Below are 20,265 nucleotides of genomic sequence, written 5' to 3'. Positions count from 1 at the left end.
ATGGTTTAAAACAAGCTCATTGATCAAAATGGATGTCATTCTGAGTTTGACCGATTTGCCCCATAGAGCTGTTATTGGACATTATAGACGTCATTTAAATGTAAAACCCTTATAATAGGCCCTTTGCCTGGTCCACCTTTTCCCTTAAAACCCACCCCATTGACCATAATCTATATACTCCATTGGTTAAAATAGCGTCCATCGACGGTTGTGTGAGGTTTCAAGTTTTTCATTGGCTAAATTTAATTTCAATCACATTGAGAGCTCGTGTCTATTGGTTGGCCTGGGCATCCTTCATTCAACAATGGCGCGTGGATTGGTCCATGAGCGTGGGCGGAATCTTCCAGGGGCTTGCTCTTGAAGGCTCACGGAGAGCGAGTGTCGTCATGAGCGGTGGGTAGGAATTAAAACATTGGTGTTTATATTACATTGTACTTCGTAAAACAATTTGGTCTGTGTTAAACAGAACACATCGAACCGTTTGTGCTGGAAATTCCTTATGCTTGAGGTTGAGTAGGAGCATTGTGCAAGCCAGCTATGCACTTCCGGAAAGGGCTGCCTTTTTTTCCAGTATCAAAGAGTTTGATTTGCTACGCGTATCTAGCTTAGCATACTAGCCAGTGAAGCTGAATCCTGTTTGTAATTCCAGCTACCGTTAGCTATACATTGATGCTAATCATTTTCGATATTTCACATTAAAACAAATTCCACATGCACGTATCGCAATGGGCTGTCTGTTCCACTCAGTTTGAAAAGTCAGCTGCACGAGAAAGTATTTGCAATGCTAGCTAATTGTTTCATTTCTGACTGCCAGTTTGCCAGCAAACCATTTAGCTTGCAAGAAGCTATCTGTGTAGGTTTGATGGCGGCGCTATTTTCAGGCCGCGCTCCAAAAAATATTCAAAGCATGAAATATCAGATTTTAAAGAGACAGTCACATTGGTCATGATTGCAATTGACCCCAATAATGCACAGTCCATATTATTCGTATAGTCCAATTTTTGTCTTGATACTCTCGCGATACAGTATCATGCTTGAGCTATTTGTGAGATTGCGTGAGAAGTCAGCAAGGTACAGTAGTCACAAACTCACTGTACACAAGTCGTAGCCCTCTGCTGTTCCCATTTGCTAGCTAGCATACTGTACTTTTGTGTAGGGCCTTTTAATTCTGTACTTCGTATACGAGGAGTTGTAGTTGGCAATGTATGTGTCTGACTATCTTTTTTTGGCATAGACCCGCCCTTTTAGTACGGATTAAAGGTCACGCAATTTACACCAAAGTCTGATGTGACTGGCATTCACGGGGTGGTAGCTTGCCAGCCACAACTAATCTATTAGAGTTGCAGTGCCCATTTTCCTTTGAGTACTGTGTCTTAATTGAATGCCTTTGCATGCGTTTAGGGCAAAACAGCTCCCTCGGATTTAATAATTTCCTGAATCTCTGCAGCAGAGGTATTGACAGTGACCCGCATTATTTTTGGTACTTGAAATGTGTTAGACTATTTACTGTATATGCAATGTGTGTTGCAGATCAACAGAACAGTATGGCCACCACTGTTGCTGTCAGTCCCAGCGAGTATCTCCAACCCTCTGCCACTTCCTCTCAAGTGAGTCACAGCTAGACTACTTCCTGCTTGTTCTCGGATGTGTAAATATCACCCAGTGGCGTCTTAAAAGTAACCAAGGGGTTCATTATTTGACTAAAGCTTGAATACTGAGTCCAGCAATGCCATCCTACTGTGAATCATGAAGTTTGCAGTTTATGTATTTTAATGGTAGCCAATGATGAGATGTAGCTTAACCTCCTGTATGTAAAGTGTGTTCCACCTAGGGCTGTGTGAAATTCACGATAACTCTTTATTTGTTTAAAAAAAAAACTTTTATTCCAAGCTTTGTTGCACGAGTCATTCCACTTCAAAAAGCACAAGAAAGAGCTTTGACACCCACCATCTGATTCTTCAGAAATCGTTTCTGTAGTTAGAAACTGATAAGATTAGCATTCCTGAACGTTTTGTTGCAATATAATTTGATATCTGAGAAATAAAGTCAATTGATGGCACAAAATTGCCCATTTTAATTTAGAAGATACATATCTTCAATAATTATAGTACCTAACATCGAATTTGGACCATAATTCTTCCTAACAATGAGTAAGACATGAGGAATCCAATAAAATTATCAAAAGCCACCCACGGACCCCCCATGCCAAGCCCACCCCAACAAACAGTATCAGTTATCTATCTCTAACAAGTAGTATGCTTGGAGTATTGTTTCTTCAACGTTTCTAATATATAATATTACCGTTCAAAAATTTGGGGTCACTTAGAAATGTCCTTGTTTTTGAAAGAAAAGCATTTTTTCCCCATTTTAAAATAACATTAAATTGATCAGAAATACAGTGTAGACATTGTTAATGTTGTAAATGACTATTGTAGCTGGAAACGGCAGATTTGAAAAACAAAACTAAAATGGAATATCTACATAGGCATACAGAGTCCCATTATCAGCAACCATCACTCCTGTGTTCCAATGGCACGTTGTGTTAGCTAATCCAAGTTTATAATTTTAAAAGGCTAATTGATCATTAGAAACCCCTTTTGCAATTATGTTAGCACAGCTGAAAACTGTTGTACTGTTTAAAGAAGCAATAAAACTGGCCTTCTTTAGACTAGTTTAGTAGAACGAGGAGTGGGAGATGTTGTGTGTGAGAATCGGGTGATGTTTTTTTCCGATGTTCAGAAAAATTAGCCATTGAAGTCGCTTGCATTCTTTACCATATATTAGTGTGAAAGTACCAAGGTTTTTCCTGTTGCCGCTGTTCCTTCTACTGCCACCACACCCTTTTATCAATTTTGCTGGTCTCTTGTGTTTCAAATCAAATTTTATTAGTCACATGCGCCGAATACAACAGGTACCTTAGGGTAAAATGCTTACTTTACGAGCCCCTAACCAACAATGCCGTTTGAAAAAATATGGATAACTATAAGAGGTAAAAGTAAAAAGTAATTAAAGAGCAGCAGTAAAATAACAACAGTGAGAATATATACAGGGGGGTACCGATACAGAGTCGATGTGTGGGGGCACCGGTTAGTTGAGGTAGTATGTACATGTACAGTCGTGGCCAAAAGTTTTGAGAATGACACAAATATTAATTTTTACAAAGTTTGTTGCCTCAGTGTCTTTAGATATTTTTGTCAGATGTTACTATGGAATACTGAAGTATAATTACAAGCATTTCACAAGTGTCAAAGGCTTTTATTGACAATTACATGAAGTTGATGCAGAGTCAATATTTGCAGTGTTGACCCTTCTGTTTCAAAACCTCTGCAATCTGCCCTGGCATGCTGTCAATTAACTTTTGGGCCACATCCTGACTGATGGCAGCCCATTCTTGCATAATCAATGCTTGGAGTTTGTCAGAATTTGTGGGGTTTTGTTTGTCCACCCGCCTCTTGAGGATTGACCACAAGTTCTCAATGGAATTAAGGTCTGGGGAGTTTCCTGGCCATGGACCCAAAATATTGATGTTTTGTTCCCCGAGCCACTTCGTTATCACTTTTGCCTTATGGCAAGGTGCTCCATCATGCTGGAAAAGGCGTTGTTCGTCACCAAACTGTTCCTGGATGGTTGGGAGAAGTTGCTCTCGGAGGATGTGTTGGTACCATTCTTTATTCATGGCTGTGTTCTTAGACAAAATTGTGAGTGAGCCCACTCCCTTGGCTGAGAATCAACCCCACACATGAATGGTCTCAGGATGCTTTACTGTTGGCATGACACAGGACTGATGGTAGCGCTCACCTTGTCTTCTCCGAACAAGCTTTTTTCCGGATGCCCCAAACAATCGGAAAGGGGATTCATCAGAGAAAATGACTTTACCCCAGTCCTCAGCAGTCCAATCCCTGTACCTTTTGCAGAATATCAGTCTGTACCTGATGTTTTTTCTGGAGAGAAGTGGCTTCTTTGCTGCCCTTCTTGACACCAGGCAATCCTCCAAAAGTCTTTGCCTCACTGTGCGTGCAGATGTACTCACACCTGCCTGCTGCCGTTCCTGAACAAGCTCTGTACTGGTGGTGCCCCGATCCCGCAGCTGAATCAACTTTAGGAGACGGTCCTAGCACTTGCTGGACTTTCTTGGGCACCCTGAAGCCTTCTTCACAGCAATTGAACCGCGCTCCTTGAAGTTCTTGATGATCCGATAAATGGTTGATTTAGGTGCAATCTTACAGGCAGCAATATCCTTGCCTGTGAAGCCCTTTTTGTGCAAACCAATGATGACGGCATGTGTTTCCTTGCAGGTAACCATGGTTGACAGAGGAAGAACAATGATTCCAAGCACCACCCTCCTTTTGAAGCTTCCAGTCTGTTATTCTAACTCAATCAGCATGACAGAGTGATCTTCAGCCTTGTCCTCGTCAACACTCACACCTGTGTTAACGAGAGAATTACTGACATGTCAGCTGGTCCTTTTGTGGCAGGGCTGAAATGCAGTGGAAATGTTTTTTGGGGATTCAGTTAATTTGCATGGCAAAGAGGGACTTCGCGATTAATTGCAATTCATCTGATCACTCTTCATAACATTCTGGAGTATATGCAAATTGCCATCATACAAACTGAGGCAGCAGACTTTGTAAAAATTAATATTTGTGTCATTCTCAAAACTGTAGGTAGAGTTATTAAAGTGACTATGCATAGATGACAACAGAGAGTAGCAGTGGTGTAAAGAGTGGGTGGGGAGGGGTGCACAGCAAATAGTCTGGGTAGCCATTTGACTAGATGGTCAGGAGTCTTATGGCTTGGGGGTAGAAGCTGTTTAGAAGCCTCTTGGACCTAGACCGCTTGCCGTGCGGTGGCAGAGAGAACAGTCTATGACTAGGGTGGCTGGAGTCTTTGACAATTTTTAGGGCCTTCCTCTGACACCGCCTGGTATAGAGGTCCTGGATGGCAGGAAGCTTGGGCCAGTGATGTACTGGGCCATTCGCACTACCCGCTGTAGTGCCTTGCGGTCGGAGGCCGAGCAGTTGCCATACCAGGCAGTGATGCAACCAATCAGGATGCTCTCGATGTTGCAGCTGTAGAACTTTTTGAGGATCTGAGGACCCATGCCAAATCTTTTCAGTCTCCTGAGGGGGAATAGGTTTTGTCGTGCCCTCTTCATGACTGTCTTGGTGTGATTGGACCATGTTAGTTTGTTGTTGATGTGGACACCAAGGAACTTGAAGCTCTCAACCTGCTCCACTACAGCCCTGTCGATGAGAATGGGGGCGTGCTCGGCCCTCCTTTTCCTGTAGTCCACGATCATTTCCTTTGTCTTGATCACCTTGAGGGAGAGGTTGTTGTCCTGGAACCACACCTCCAGGTCTTTGACCTCCTCCCTCTAGGCTGTCTCATTGTTGTCAGTGATCAGGCCTACCACTGTTGTGTCCTCGGCAAATTATGATGTTGGAGTCATGCTTGGCCACGCAGTCGCGGGTAAACAGGGAGTACCCCTGAGGGGCCTCCGTGTTGAGGATCAGCGTGGCAGGTGTGCTGTTGCCTACCCTTGCCACCTAGGGGCGGCCCATCAGGAAGTCCAGGATCCAGTTGCAGAGGGATGTGTTTAGTCCCTGGGTCTTTAGCTTAGTGATGAGCTTTGAGGGCACTATGGTGTTGAACGCTGACCTGTAATCAATGAACAGCATTCTCACATATCTCTTCCTTTTGTCCAGGTGGGAAAGGGCAGTGTGGAGTGCAATATAGATTGCGGCATCTGTGGATCTGTTGGGGTGAAATGCAAATTCGAGTGGGTCTAGGGTTTCTAGGATGATGGTGTTGATGTGAGCCATGACCAGCCTTTCAAAGCCCTTCATGGTGACATACGTGAGTGCTAAGGGTTGGTAGTCATTTAGGCAGGTTACCTTGGTGTTCTTGGGCATGGACTATGGTGGTCTGCTTGAAACATATAGGTATTACAGACTCGGTCAGGGAGAGGTTGAAAATGTCAGTGAATACACTTGCCAGTTGGTCAGCGCAGCGCATGCTCGTAGTACACGTCCTGGTAATCCATCTGGCCCTGCAGCCTTGTGAATCTTGACCTGTTTAAAGGACTTATTCACATTGGCTACTGAAAGCGTAATCACAGTCGTCTGGAACAGCTGGTGCTCTCATGCATGCTTCAGTGTCAAAGTGTGCATAGAAGTCATATAGCTCGTCTGGTAGGTTCGTGTCACTGGGCACCTCACGGCTGGGCTTCCCTTTGTAGTCTGTAATAGTTTGCAAGCCCTGCCACATCCAACGAGCGTCTGAGCCGGTGTAGTAGAATTCAATCTTAGTCCTGTATTGATGCTTTGTCTGTTTGATGGTTTGTCGGAGGGCATAGCGGGATTTCTTATAAGCATCCGGGTTAGAGTCCTGCTCCCTTTAAAGCGGCAGCTCTACCCTTTAGCTCGGTGCGGATGTTTCCTGTAATCCTTGGCTTCTGGTTGGGGTATGTACGTACGGTTACTGTGGGGATGACGTCATCGATGCACATTTTGATGAAGCCGATGACTGAGGTGGTATACTCCTCAATGCCATTGGATGAATCCCGGAAAATATTCCAGCCTGCTAGCAAAACAGTCCTGTAGCTTAGTATTTGCCTCATCTGACCACTTCCGTATTGGACGAGTCACTGGTACTTCCTGCTTTAGTTTTTGCTTGTATGCAGGAATCAGGAGGATATAATTATGCTCAGATTTGCCAAATGGAGGGCGAGAGAGAGCTTCGTACGTGTCTCTGTGTGTGGAGTCAAGGTGGTTTAGATTTTTTTTCCTTCTGGTTGCACATGTAACATGCTGGTAGAAATTAGGTAAAAAGGATTTGTTTCCCTGCATTAAAGTCCCCGGCCACTAGGGGCACCGCCTCTGGTTGAGCATTTTCTTGTTTGCTTATGGCCTTATACAGCTCGTTGAGTGCGGTCTTAGTGCCAGCATCGGTTTGTTGTGGTAAATAGACATCTACGAAAAATATAGATGAAAACTCTCTTGGTAAATAGTGTGGTCTACAGCTTATCATGAGATACTCTACCCTTAATATTAGATTTCGCGCACCAGCTATTATTGACAAATAGACAGAGACCGACACCCCTTGTCTTACCGGAGGCAGCTGTTAAGTCTTGCCGATGCACAGAAAACCCAGCCAGCTGTATATTATCCATGTCGTCGATCTGCCACGACTCGTGAAACATAAGATATTACAGTTGTTAATGTCCCGTTGGTAGGATAGTCTTGAACAGAGCTCATCCAGTTTATTCTTCAATGACTGGACATTGGCCAATAGGACGGATGGTAGAGGCGGGTTACCCACTCGCCAACGAATTCTCACAAGGCACCTGGACCTGCGTCCCCTGTATCGGTGTCGCTTCTTCATGCGAATGACGGGGATTTCGCCCAGGTCTGGTATCAGCAGTAAATCCGTTGTGTCCAACTCGTTCCACCCCTAACCATTTGTCTCTCTCTCTCATCCTGTACAGGACTCCCAGCCCTCCCCACTGGCCCTCCTGGCCGCCACCTGCAGTAAGATCGGCCCCCCTGCCGCTCAGGCCCCTGTGAGCGCCCCTCTTGCCCAACCCCAACCTCGCCGTCTCCTCCCCATCAAGCCCGCCCCCATCGCCCCTGCCCCTCCCAAAAACCTGGGCTTCCTGTCCGCTAAAGGAAATGTGATCCAGCTGCCAGCGGGCCTGGGCTCCAACAGCCCCGGCACCCCCATCGTCCTCACCATCCAGCAGAGCCCTGGCCGCTCGAATCAAACATCCAACATCCAGTACCAGGTGATGCCGCAGCTGGGAGGCACACAGACCATCCAGATGATGCAGCAGGGCGGACAGATCCAGCTCATCCCGGGTACCAACCAGGCCATCATCACCACGCCCATGACGGTCCCCCAGCCGCAGCCCGCTACCGCGCCCATCACCCCGCAGAAGACGGTGGCCATCAAGCCGTCCCCCAGGGGGAGGAAACCCAATGCAGCCAATGTGGTGCGGCTGCCCAGCGGGCTCACGCTGCCCCTCAACGTAGCCACCGGAGAGGAGCCAGCAGCAGCCCCTCCCCCTCCAACGAAGGGCAGACGAGGAAGGAAGAAGCTGGTGGCAGCAGCCCCTCCACCACAGACCACCTCTCCGCCCCCCGAGCAGATGGAGACGATATTGTTAGAAGCCGGGGAGAATATTATTCAGGTATGTTTGTTGCTCTGCTGCATTTGGTGTAGGGTCAACCATGACTTGTGGACTAGTTCACTCGCTTGATTGGGCTACAAATGGGTACTAATTACTGAATGTGTCTACAATGCTTGTTAGTGAGTGTAAATGTGTAATGAATTCATCTGTATTTCTCAAACTCAAAATGCTATGCTTTACATGAGGGTTAGCCTACTCTATCACCCCTTCAACCTCTAATATTGTGGTCCCTGTATGAGAAAGTGTTGGACAGATTTAGGTCTGTGCCTCATTGCTGCTCTCTTGGTGTTCTCCCCAGGCGGGTAACCAGCTCCTGATTGTGCAGAACACCGGGTCGGGCCAGCAGCAACTGGTGCAGCTGGTGCAGCAGAAACAGGAGCAGCAGGTGGTCCAGATCCCCCAGCAGGCCCTGAAGGTGGTGCAGGCCGCCTCCGCCACCCTGCCTCAGGTCCCCCAGAGACAGCCTGCACCCAACCTGCAACCAGAGCCCACTCAGGTACACACACAAGTTGTTAGAGATCATCAATGTAGCTCTCTCAGCAAACTGACAGATATAGGAATTACTCAGAGTAGTTAGTTAGGATGCGAGGTGATTTGTAGATCGGTCAGTCTGAGGTTGCCAATGTAGTCATGCACACAGGCCACATACACAATACTCTTACAGGTGCTGCATGCACACCACCTCTACACTCACTCCAGGCTACCCACATGTTTATTTTTGTATTTTTGTATATGTAACCTTTTTAAATAGGCAAGTCAGTTAAGAACAAATTCTTATTTACAATGACGGCCTACCAAAAGGCAAAAGGCCTCCTGCGGGGACGGGGGCTGGGATTAAAAATAAAAGTATAGGACAAAACACACATCACGACATGAGACAACACTATATAAAGAAAGACCGAAGACGACAACACAGCATGGTAGAAACATCACCTGACAACAACATGGTAGCATCACAACATGGTAGCAGCACAAAACATGGTACAAACATTATTGGGCACAGACAACAGCACAAAGGGCAAGAAGTTAGAGACAACAATACATCACGCGAAGCAGCCACAACTGTCAGTAAGAGTGTCCATGATTGAGTCTTGATTGATTGCACATGTGCTTTCCAAACAGCTGAAATATAATGAAACCATAAAAGTGGAAGTGGGCCTTTAATACAGAAATGTGTCCTAATCTGACAGACTTGTTCCATGTTAGTCTGACTCCCCTGTGCTCCTCTCAGCTGCTGATCAAAACGGCATCAGGCGAATGGCAGACTGTGCAGCTCCAGGAAACCACAGTTTCCACGCCCTCCAGCATGGTCACCACCACCCTGTCGTCCGTGGGGGCCACCAAACGAACACTGGCGGGGGGCAGGAAGGAGAGGACCCTACCAAAAATAGCTCCGGCGGGGGGGATGATAGCGTTGAACGCAGCCCAGCTCTCCTCGGCGGGCCAGGCTGTGCAGACTATAAACATCAACGGGGTCCAGGTGCAAGGAGTGCCCGTCACCATCACCAATGCAGGAGGTGTGTGTGTGTGTGTGTGTGTGTGTGTGTGTGTGTGTGTGTGTGTGTGTGTGTGTGCTGTATGTTCTTGAAAAATATAAAAAGTGCTTGAACATATCCAAATCTACAAGGGCATATCCATATTCTCTCTATTTCCATACTGTCTTCCTTTAAAAATGGTTTTCATTCCAATGGACTTTTAGCAAGCTAATGGAGTCCTGCATGTGTGTGTCAATGGTCATGTGTCAGTATGTGTATGTGTGTGTGGATTGGGGTGTGCAAGTCAATGTAAAGTAGGTTTATATATGTACAATATATGTTTATTATACATGTGCAATATGTTAAAGTTTCTCTACTGTTCTTTCAGGGCAGCAGCACCTGACAGTGCAGACAGTGCAGGGCGGGGCCCTCCAGCTGGGCGGCGTGACTTCCCAGGGCCACCAGATGCAGATGGAGCAGACTCTGGCTCTGGAGCTCCAGGGCCAGCCTGGGGAGAAGAAACGCCGCATGGCCTGCACCTGCCCCAACTGTAAGGACGCAGAGAAGAGGCAAGTGGCTCTTACTAGCAAACTAGAGACAGGCCTGAGCACCTGGTGGAAAAAGTATGATATACAGTATAAACCCGTTTTTTTTTTACCAAAATGGAAAGTTTTGGTTGATACAAACTGATACCTGTATGGCAAAAATGTACCCTTTTGTGAGATTGGGGCAGGGAAACAACCACGATTGCAAGCAACGACTTTCCATCTTCCTGCTATTAATATCTGTGCACCAAGCAGAAATATACTGAATACACTACATGACCAAAAGTATGTGGACACCTGCTCGTCAAATATCTCATTCCAAAATCATGGGCATTAATATGGAGTTGGTCCCCCCCCTTTTGTGATATAACAGCCTCCACTCTTCTCAGAAGGCTTTCCACAAGATGTTGGAACATTGCTGCGGGGACTTGCTTCCATTCAGCCACGAGCATTAGTTAGGTCGGGCTCTGATGTTGGGCGATTAGCCCTGGCTCGCATTCGGGGTAACTATTTATCCCAAGGGTGTTTGATGGGATTGAGATCAGGGCTCAAGTTCTTCCACACCAATATCGACAAACCATTTCTATATGGACCTCGCTTTGTGCATGGGGACATTGTCATGCTGAAACAGGAAAGGGCCTTCCCCAAACTTTTGCCACAACGTTGGAAGCACAGAATCGTCTAGAATGTTGTATGCTCTAGTGTTAAGATTTCCCTTCACTGGAACTAAGGGGCCTAGCCTGAACCATGAAAAACAGCCCCAGACCGTTATTCCTCCTCCACCAAACTTTACAGTTGGCACTATGCATTGGGTTAGGTAGCGTTCTCCTGGCAACCGCCAAACCCAGATTCGTCCGTTGGACTGCCAGATGGTGAAGCATGATTCATCACTCCAGAGAACGCACTTCCAGTGTCCAATGGCGGCGAGTTTTACACCACTCCTGTCAACGCTTGGCATTGCGCATGGTGATCTTAGGCTTGTGTGCGGCTACTCGGCCATGGAAACCCATTTCATGAAGCTCTCGACGAATAGTTCTTGTGCTGACGTTGCTTCCAGAGGAACTCTGTAGTGAGTGTAGTGAGTGTTGCAAACGAAGACAGACGATTTTTACGCACTACAGCACTTGGTGGTCCCGTTCTTTGAGCTTGTGAGGCCTACCACTACCCGGCTGAGCCGTTGTTGCTCCTAGACGTTTCCGCTTCACAATAACAGCACTTACAGTTGACCGGGGAAGCTCTAGCAGGGCAGAAATTTGACAAACTGACTTGTTGGAAAGGTGGCATCCTATGACGGTGCCACGTTGAAAGTCACTGAGCTCTTCAGTAAGGCCATTCTACTGCCAATGTTTGTCTATGGAGATTGCATGGCTGTGTGCTTGATTTTATACAACTGTCAATAACAGGTGTGGCTGAAATAGCCAAATCCACTAATTTGAAGGGGTGGACCACATACTTTTGTGTGTATATATAGTGTAGTTAACTTTGTGTTTTCTGTGTTGTGCAGGCCCGGCGAGGTAGGGAAGAGGAAGCACATCTGTCACATCCCGGGCTGCGAGAAGACGTTCCGGAAAACGTCCCTCCTCCGGGCCCACGTGCGCCTGCACACCGGCGAGCGGCCCTTCGTCTGCAACTGGGTCTTCTGCGGCAAACGCTTCACGCGCAGCGACGAGCTGCAGCGGCACGCCAGGACACACACAGGTCTGTCCACCGCAGGAGACACGCTGATACACACTGTAGGATGAATGTAGGTCAGTCTGCAACACACACTGGGTCATGTTCAGTAAGGAGCACCGTAGCAAAACGTTTTGCAATGGATATTGACAATCCTGTGTTCTTATTGGACAAGTTCAGATAGTACCGCCCCTGTTTTCAAAATGTTTTCCACCTACTGAACACACCCCAGGACACACACACAGGAGGTACGTACACAGCAAGGTTAGCACAAGTCAGTCGACAATACTCCATATGCCAAATCATTCTGATACACCATTGTGTTCACCACATGTCAGGACTCAAGCAGTACAGTAACATACAGTATGTTAGTTTTGCTGAAGTTTCCAGGACTCAAGCAGGCACTCAGATTTGTAGCAGAGATTGCCTTGCAGCAGAGAAGAATGGTATTGCTCTTTCATAGTTTTGTGTTATGCAGGAAAATTAAACCACACATTTATTCTGTATTTTCCTTGCAGGAGACAAGCGCTTCGAGTGCAACCAGTGTCAGAAACGGTTCATGAGGAGCGACCACCTCACGAAGCATTACAAAACACACATAAATACCAAGAACTTGTGAGCTGTGCTGTATACCGACTGTATACACAGACATGCCCTAATGAACTAAACCCCATAGAGGGCCGCAGGAGAGGATGCCAAGAGGGTAGTCTCATGATGGGTGAACCCCAAAAAGGCCCCATACGCCCTGTTCTCCTTACTCCCCCCTCAGAGGCTTCGTAGCCCGGTGTACATACCAGTCCTCCCCCCACGGACTCAACTGTTCCAGTCAATTTATTAATGATCAAATATATATAATTACGGACAGCAGGCTTACCTACGTAGGCAGAATGCGTAGAACAGCAATAGGCAGTCTCCCAGAAAGATAGACAAGCGTGGCTGCTGTGTTCTGATGACCTCACGCTCAGCACCATATCCCGTCACAAGGCCTGAGGGAGGAATGAGTGCAAAACGGATAGATTTAGTCTACCAAAGTCCCCGAGCCCAAAGAAGACTCCAGCCACTCTTGCCCCTTCTTGTTTTTTCATGTTTTATTATTTTCAATATTAATAATAACAAATATTATTGTTGTTGAAGCTCCAGAATAAGGTTTTTTCAAAGTTGATCCTCAAGCCCCACGAGTATCCAAGGTACTTTTTTCAGTCATACAAATCCTATTCAGTAAATTGCACATAGCCTTTTACATGGTTTGAACGGTATTTGTAATTCTATTCTTGTTCAATATCAAAGTAATATTATAGATTTTCAAACAAATAAATGATTTGGTTGGAATGAACCTGCATACCTTTGAGGCCTTGGTGACCACTTTGAAACCTTACACAGTTCCAGACTCTGAAAACCCAAGTTGGCTAAAGATTTTGTGTATATGCGTACAAACATACATCCACACATACATGGGCAAATATAGATATTTATGATGTTCAGACATAATACCCTTTTCGGGAGTTTTTTTGTAAATCAAAGATGAAAATGTAAATTAGGTTTTGGCATTTTTTTGTTTGAGTAAAGAGTTACACATTTATTTTGAATACAGACTCCCTCCTAATGAGTTTAAATGTAGTGCATTGCTATGTGTATATCATTATGATATGAACTAAATATGTTCTAAATATTGGTCTGACATGACAATCATGCCATAAGATGCAAATAATTGACATTAAAATGCTTTCTTGGGCCTGTCACAACTTATAAGAAGTCCTAACTTTTTTATTATGATCTACATTAAGATCCGTTTGAGGCAAATATGTTTGATAAAACATTTCCGATTCGTATGACATAAAAATTGACAAGCTATCTGCTATTATTTATCTAAAGTTTCTGGTGTTTGAATTCCTTTAACATTCAAGGAAGAACACCTGCGCTAGACCTTTACTCGTAGTATTACAATACATTCTGTTCAATGAATACATATTGACTGTTTATGTAGCTAACTGCGTAACAGCATACATTTTTAATATTTTTCTTTCAAATATTTAATCAACTAATCGGAAAGATTTATAAATGTCCCCCAACAAAAAAAAATGGTCCTCATGCATTTTAAAATGAGATGAACATTTCATTGAATAGCCAATAGAAAAATTGTGTCCAGTATGTCTGGATGCCTGAACTGGGCCTTGGGGACGGAAAGAAAGTCCTGCTCATATTTATGTTTGTATTGTATGTCCTGAATGTGTATATACAATGTGTCTGGGAGACACAGTAAAATATAGGATAAAAAGTTACACTGCCTTGTATTTTGGCCGGCCTGGCCAGAGCTGTACAGTGTGAAAGGAAAATGAGTAATGTGACATTGTATAGCTTCATTCCTGCTTTGTACACCAATACTTCTAGATGATCCCTTTTCTATCCAATTTAAAGTTGCCTTAGACAGTTGCACCCAGTATTTAAAGAGATTTCTGTCTAATTTCCAGGGAACGGCATTTGTAGAATTCCTTTTATTTTTGTCTAACTTATGTTACGTAATGCCGATGTTTATGTGCACTGACTTGAGCCCAGGTTGAAAATGTGTGATTTTTATTTGATTTTTAAGTAATGATCAGTGGATGAGTTTTTACCTAAACTGAAAAGGTCCTAATGTTGGTCTCAGTTAACCAGGTGCTTTTCCCTCTCTAAACCTGATCTACTACAGTAATAGATACAGATCCTGTGTGTGTCTGAAATGGCACACTAATCCCTATATTGTGCACTACTTTCAACCACAGCTCTATGGTCAGAAGTAGTGCACTATATAGGAAATAGGGTGCCATTTCAGACTTCCTTTGTTTAACAGGAGTCCTCAGATATCCAGCTATTGCCCATCTTTTATAACTTGTATTAAGGCGCTTACTACAGGTGCTTGCTCCTTTTTTACAGTAACCCACCCCCTCAATAAAGCATTCAAACTGTATTCTGGGTTGTCCTTCTTTGTCCAGGTCCCATCAGCCTTCACGAGAGATTGCCCTCACTGCGAACCATAGGATGAATTTTGAAAAAGGTGTGTTTGTGTACAAGTATTTACCTGGCTGTCATTTGTTTTACATAGGGCAGTAGGTAGCCTAGATTGTTGGGCAAGTAACTGAAAGGTTGCTGGTTAGAATCCCTGAGCTGACAGGTGAAAAATCTGATGTGCCCTTGAGCAAGGCACTTAACCCTAATTGCTCCTGTAAGTTGCTCTGGATAAGAGCGTCTGCAAAATCAGGGTTTCCCAAACTCGGTCCTGGGGCCCGGCCCTGAGTGCATGTTTTGGTTTTTGCCCTAGGACTACACAGAGGATTTCAAATACCCAAGTCATCATCAAGCTTTGATTATTTGAATCAGCTGTGTAGTGCTAGGGCAAAAACAAAAACTTGGGCCGAGCTTGGGAAACCCTATGCCAAATGTACATGGCTAATGAGGAAATAAAATAATTTCTTGAAAAGATTGAGTGATTCCAAGCTATAGGGTCTCAGTGCTGTATCCCCTTCATGGCTTGATGTCTGGACAGTTGATTTCAGAAAAAAGTGTGTTTGCTACATAATGTTCTTTAGGGTTAAAGGAAACTTAAGTCTAGTTCAGATCGATTGTCTGCGGGACCAAGTTAACCTCCACCTTTCATGTAAAAAAAAAAGTAATGACCATTACGCTTTTAGGGAAAGAGGATAATTTTATACGTGTATTAAACTGCAAGTTTGACCAATTCCAGTCCCGTTGCTTGGGGGGTTCAGTGTTTATATAATGAATATGAATTCGGAGGGCAGAAATTATTAAATAGTAAAGCATTAGTTTTAAGAATTGTATGTGTTCAATTATTTGTGACATTGTGGCATTTAAAGCATATTGAAGTTAGAAGTAATAGAATTTGAAGCAATAGCCTACCTGCGTATGGTCAACTATTTCAGCACCATTTCGCGCTGCTCTGAGACAAGCATGGGGACTGGTCTTGATAAATCAATTACATTTTTATGATCACTGAATCTCCGTTTGGGAATTGGTTAGACTACAATTAGGGTGAGGAAATGTTATGGTCTTAGTACTGTAGCCTACTTCCGACCGGTCACGTTGTACAGCGCCATATTTTCCTAACGGAAACCCTGAGGGTTTTGTTTTTCTTGGAATATAAACACCATAATATTAATCAAATGAATTAAGCTAAATTTCTTAAAATCAATCCCATATATTATGTTCTTACAAAAAAGGTTTTAAATTCTCTAGTACAGACAATTTTGAAGACTGTCAAATGCTTCTCAAAGATGCCCTCTGGTGGTCAAACTAGCACAAACTAGCATTAATGGCAACAATGGCTGACAGTTAAATAACTTGCCATAGAATTCTGCGGCAGCCCGCAAGGTGTGCTGCAGTATGACGCAACTTTTACAGGACGAACCACTGTAATCAAATGGCTACCCAGACTATTTTCATTGCCCCCTCCCCTCTCTTTTACGCTGCTGCTACTCTCTGTTATTATCTATGCATAGTCACTTTAATAACTCTACCTATATGTACATATTACCTCAATTACCTCGACTAACCGGTGCCCCCGCACATTGACTCTCTACCGGTAGCCCCTGTATATAGCCTCGCTATTGTTATTTTGCTGCTGATCTTTAATTATTTGTTACTTTTATTTATTTAAATTTGTATTTAATTTTTTTTCTTAAAACTACGTTGTTGGTTAAGGGCTTGTAAATAAGCATTTCACTGTAAGGTCTACACCTGTTGTACTCGGCGCATGTGACAAATAAAATTTTATTTGATTTGGTGTAGCCTGAAAAATCTAAACGTTTTAATATGTTGTATTTGATTACATTTGTTAATTTATTTGCTGAAAATATGTTTTTAATTTTGATTTCTAATCTAGAAATTTATTGTAAATTCATTCTAATCTTTAAAAAATGTAGCAATTTTTGCAATCTCAGGAAGCGAGTACACAGTAGATGATTCATATTAATTAGTTAATGAATTTACAACAATATAAACGAGGATTTAATTTATTACAACAATATCGACTTCACCGACCGAAGAGAAGCTGGGACACAGCAGGTTGAACAAATCCTTTAATGTGATAGGAAAGCATCCAACAGGAAAGTGTGATTATTGCCAGGAAACAGAGACAGTGGAGCATGTATTGCCACAGTGTGGGTAGTATCAGAGGGAAAGAGGCTGAGATCTAGTATGAGGGAGAAGGGGATACAGGAAATTAGTTTAAAGAGTATATTGAGTAGAACGTCATTAGATATAGTCTCAAATATTTAATTCTTTTTTTCAAGAGCAACGGAGCTGGCAGGTAGGATTTAGTTTCTCCCTGTATCTGGCCCACACTCCAGTACAGTAAGCAGCGGTAGTGCACCATAACGTTGGATGCCAACCGCCGATAAACCCCACCGAAGAATTAGAAGAAGATGAAAAAGAAGAAGACCACCAACTGCATACAATTGCGATTGTATTTTTTTTGTAAAGAAATATATACTTTTGGTATTTTTTTAAATTATTATTATAACATTTCTAATTACAATACAATAACAACAACAAAAAACGATAGGACATCACTACACGTATATTTTCTCGGAAGAAAAATAAAATAACATTAAAAGTAAAAAAATAAAATCACAACAATTGACTTTCAAAAGTTAAAGTAGCTTAAATAAAATAAGAAGGTCAGGGGTTACAGTTGTACAAACCTATGATACAGTTGTGAGAAGGTCAGGGGTTACAGTTGTACAAACCTACGATAGAGCTGTAAGAATACAGTGTTTTGTTTTTGACTAATTCTAGAGATGTATTAAATATTGGATTTCAAGTAAAAATATATTGCATTTGGGGACAGATTTTAAATATTTGTTTTTGTGTATATACAATTTACCAGAGAGAATGAATAAATTTGAATTTGAATAATAACATATTACATAATTAATTGTAAATACATGGGTCTTATTGATGAAATAAAAAATGTAAGTACTTAACTCGCTCCAAAATAATTTCACAGAGTCACACATATAAAACGTGTATAATAGTTTTCCCTTCTTTATCACAGAAAATACATATGTTCTCTAAGTCCATGAATTTAGACAAGTTATTGCAAGGGTATATTTTGTGCAAGATTTTAAAGTGGATTGCTTTTACTTTTTTGATATACAACATTTGTGAGGGAGCAACCAAGCTTTCTTCCATTCAATTTCAGTAATATATGCATTCAAGAAGAATTTCCCTCTAGGAGAGATCTTGTTCTTGGAGTTAAAAAATTATTTTATGAATGTATTATTACATTTCTTTTCCAGCAGGGGGCAACCTTGAACATTAGTTGTGTATCTATCTTGACATGTTCTCCAAAACACAAATTAGATTGAATTAATTGAGTAAGTCCTGAAGGTATTGCTTTGCATATAGCATTACATTCTTTATAATGTATTAGGAAGATATATGAACATTCTGTAAGAGAGTATATTTCCTTCTCTATCAAATAAATCAAGCACATATATAATATTTCTTTCAAACCACTTAGGAAAGAACAAATACTTGTTTTTAACAACAATATCTTTGTTGTTCCACAGAAGTGTCTTGTGTGGGGAGAAGTTGTGGACAGGCTAAAAGGGCTTGTTTATGAAATTTGGACAGTTTAATGGGTAATTTTGCTGGAGAATAGTTGCACTTCCATAAAAATTAAAGACCAACCAATTTCATAAAAATATGACAGGGAATTAAGTACCATATAGATTCAGAGCTAAGCATACCTATTTTTATCCAGTTTACTTTGAAGGTATTGTTGATATCAATGAAATCTAGTACTTCAAACCCACCATCAGCTCTTTGGTTTGATATTACAGACTTCTTAAGGTTGTGTTGTTTATTTTTACATATAAAGTTTTCTTGATATCCTTGCTGGTTTGATCAGCTACAAATAGGGATAGAGCAGGGTAGACAACACGTGACAGACCCTCTGATTTGGACAATAAAACCCTTCCAATAACAGAGAGGTCATGTTGGAGCCAGTTATTAAAGATGGATTTGGTTTTCTTTAATCTCTGAAAGAAATTGAGATGTTGACAGACAATATAGTTTTTCGCCATGTGCATCTTTCACTGGAATATTCTCATTAGATTGCTAATTTGAGTTATGCAGGGACAATATTTCGCATTTATTTAAATTCCAGACCAGAAGCAGAAGGAAATTATTTGATAATATTGAGTGCAAAAGCAATTTGACCTTTGTCTTTTAGAAACAGCGGTATCGTCTTGAGATACTTGTATTTATTTTCCAAATATTGAAATACCTTTTACTTCAGGGTTGTTTAAAATGCTAATAGATAGTAATTCTACAAATAAAATGAATAAGAAAGCTGAAATAGGGCAACCCTGGTGTACACTACGGTGAATGAAATATTTAGATGTTTTACGATTAATCGGAGACAAAACTAGTCCCGAAACCGCAGGGCGCGGCAGGTGTTTATTTCGCCTTCGCAGAAGGCAGGAATCGCGGTCACAGGCAGGCAATGGTCATACACAGGTAGGCAAACAGGCAGGTGAATCAAAACTAGGACTGAAGGCTATAACTGGTTCTCACAAACGAGCTAGGTAAAGGCTTAGTAAAGTCAAAACGAACAATATCTCACAAAGGCACAAACAGAATGAACTGAACTAAATTAGGAGCTGATGAGACCAGGTGAGTAACTAACACAGGTGAAATCAATGAACACAAATGAAAGACAGGGGTACCTTCAAGAACACAAAGAAAAAGAACACAAGGTTGACTAAAAAAATAAATATAGAACCATACACAAGGTATTGTCAATATTTAAGGCAGAAAGAGATTTTCTCTTAAAGTTACTTTTTTCAAGAGCAAAAAAAATGCTTGTGTTTTTCTCACCCTCCTCAACCCATTTTGCTCTTGATCTAATAAAGGCCGTTTTATCTAAATCAATGTACATTTGATCTAGTTCTATTCGAGATGTATTCAGATTTGTTTCTTCCTCTTCTGAAGGGGTTTGCTTTTCTAAAATAACATTCCATTTATTCATATGCTCATCTTCTTTCAAACATTTTTTGCTATTTTAATTCCTCACTGTGTGTAATGACGATAGATCTTACTTTGAATTTAAATATTTCCCAGCTACTTCCATGCTTTGGTTCTAATGATCAAGTTCTTTAAGCTCTTGTTAAAGACTGGATCATTTAGGAGTGAATTATTACATTTCCAGTATCTTCGAACGCCACTGGATTTTTCTGAACATTCTAACTTAAATAATATCATTTTATGATCAGTCAAAGGAGCAGGTTGTAGGACTTACTTCTTGTACATACTGTAAAAGTGGGGGAGAATTAAGAAACAGATCAATTGTGGATTTGACCATCGTTTACCTATTACACAGGTGTATTCG

The 20,265-nt window shown here is 42.4% G+C and overlaps 1 protein-coding gene across 4 annotated transcripts; it reads left to right on the top strand.

The window, feature by feature from the left end:
- Positions 1-308: 308 nt before the first annotated feature.
- Positions 309-14,823, top strand: LOC115177734 (transcription factor Sp2). 4 transcript variants are annotated; one of them, XM_029738673.1, is made up of 8 exons: positions 309-393; positions 1,531-1,607; positions 7,487-8,188; positions 8,487-8,684; positions 9,420-9,705; positions 10,052-10,232; positions 11,713-11,906; positions 12,398-14,823. In XM_029738673.1, the coding sequence occupies exons 1-8, from the start codon at positions 324-326 to the stop codon at positions 12,496-12,498; spliced, it is 1,809 nt and encodes a 602-aa protein (XP_029594533.1). In that variant the 5' UTR covers positions 309-323; the 3' UTR covers positions 12,499-14,823. The 4 variants fall into 4 exon arrangements, with proteins under 4 accessions (XP_029594533.1, XP_029594535.1, XP_029594534.1 ...); XM_029738675.1 differs by having other exon boundaries at positions 367-1,071; XM_029738674.1 differs by having other exon boundaries at positions 367-1,452.
- The last annotated feature ends 5,442 nt before the right edge of the window (positions 14,824-20,265 follow it).

This window comes from Salmo trutta, chromosome 38 (assembly GCF_901001165.1).
Source record: "Salmo trutta chromosome 38, fSalTru1.1, whole genome shotgun sequence".
Lineage (NCBI taxonomy): Eukaryota > Metazoa > Chordata > Actinopteri > Salmoniformes > Salmonidae > Salmo > Salmo trutta.
Note: the sequence above shows the minus strand (reverse complement) of the source record. Positions and strands in the feature narration are given on the sequence as shown.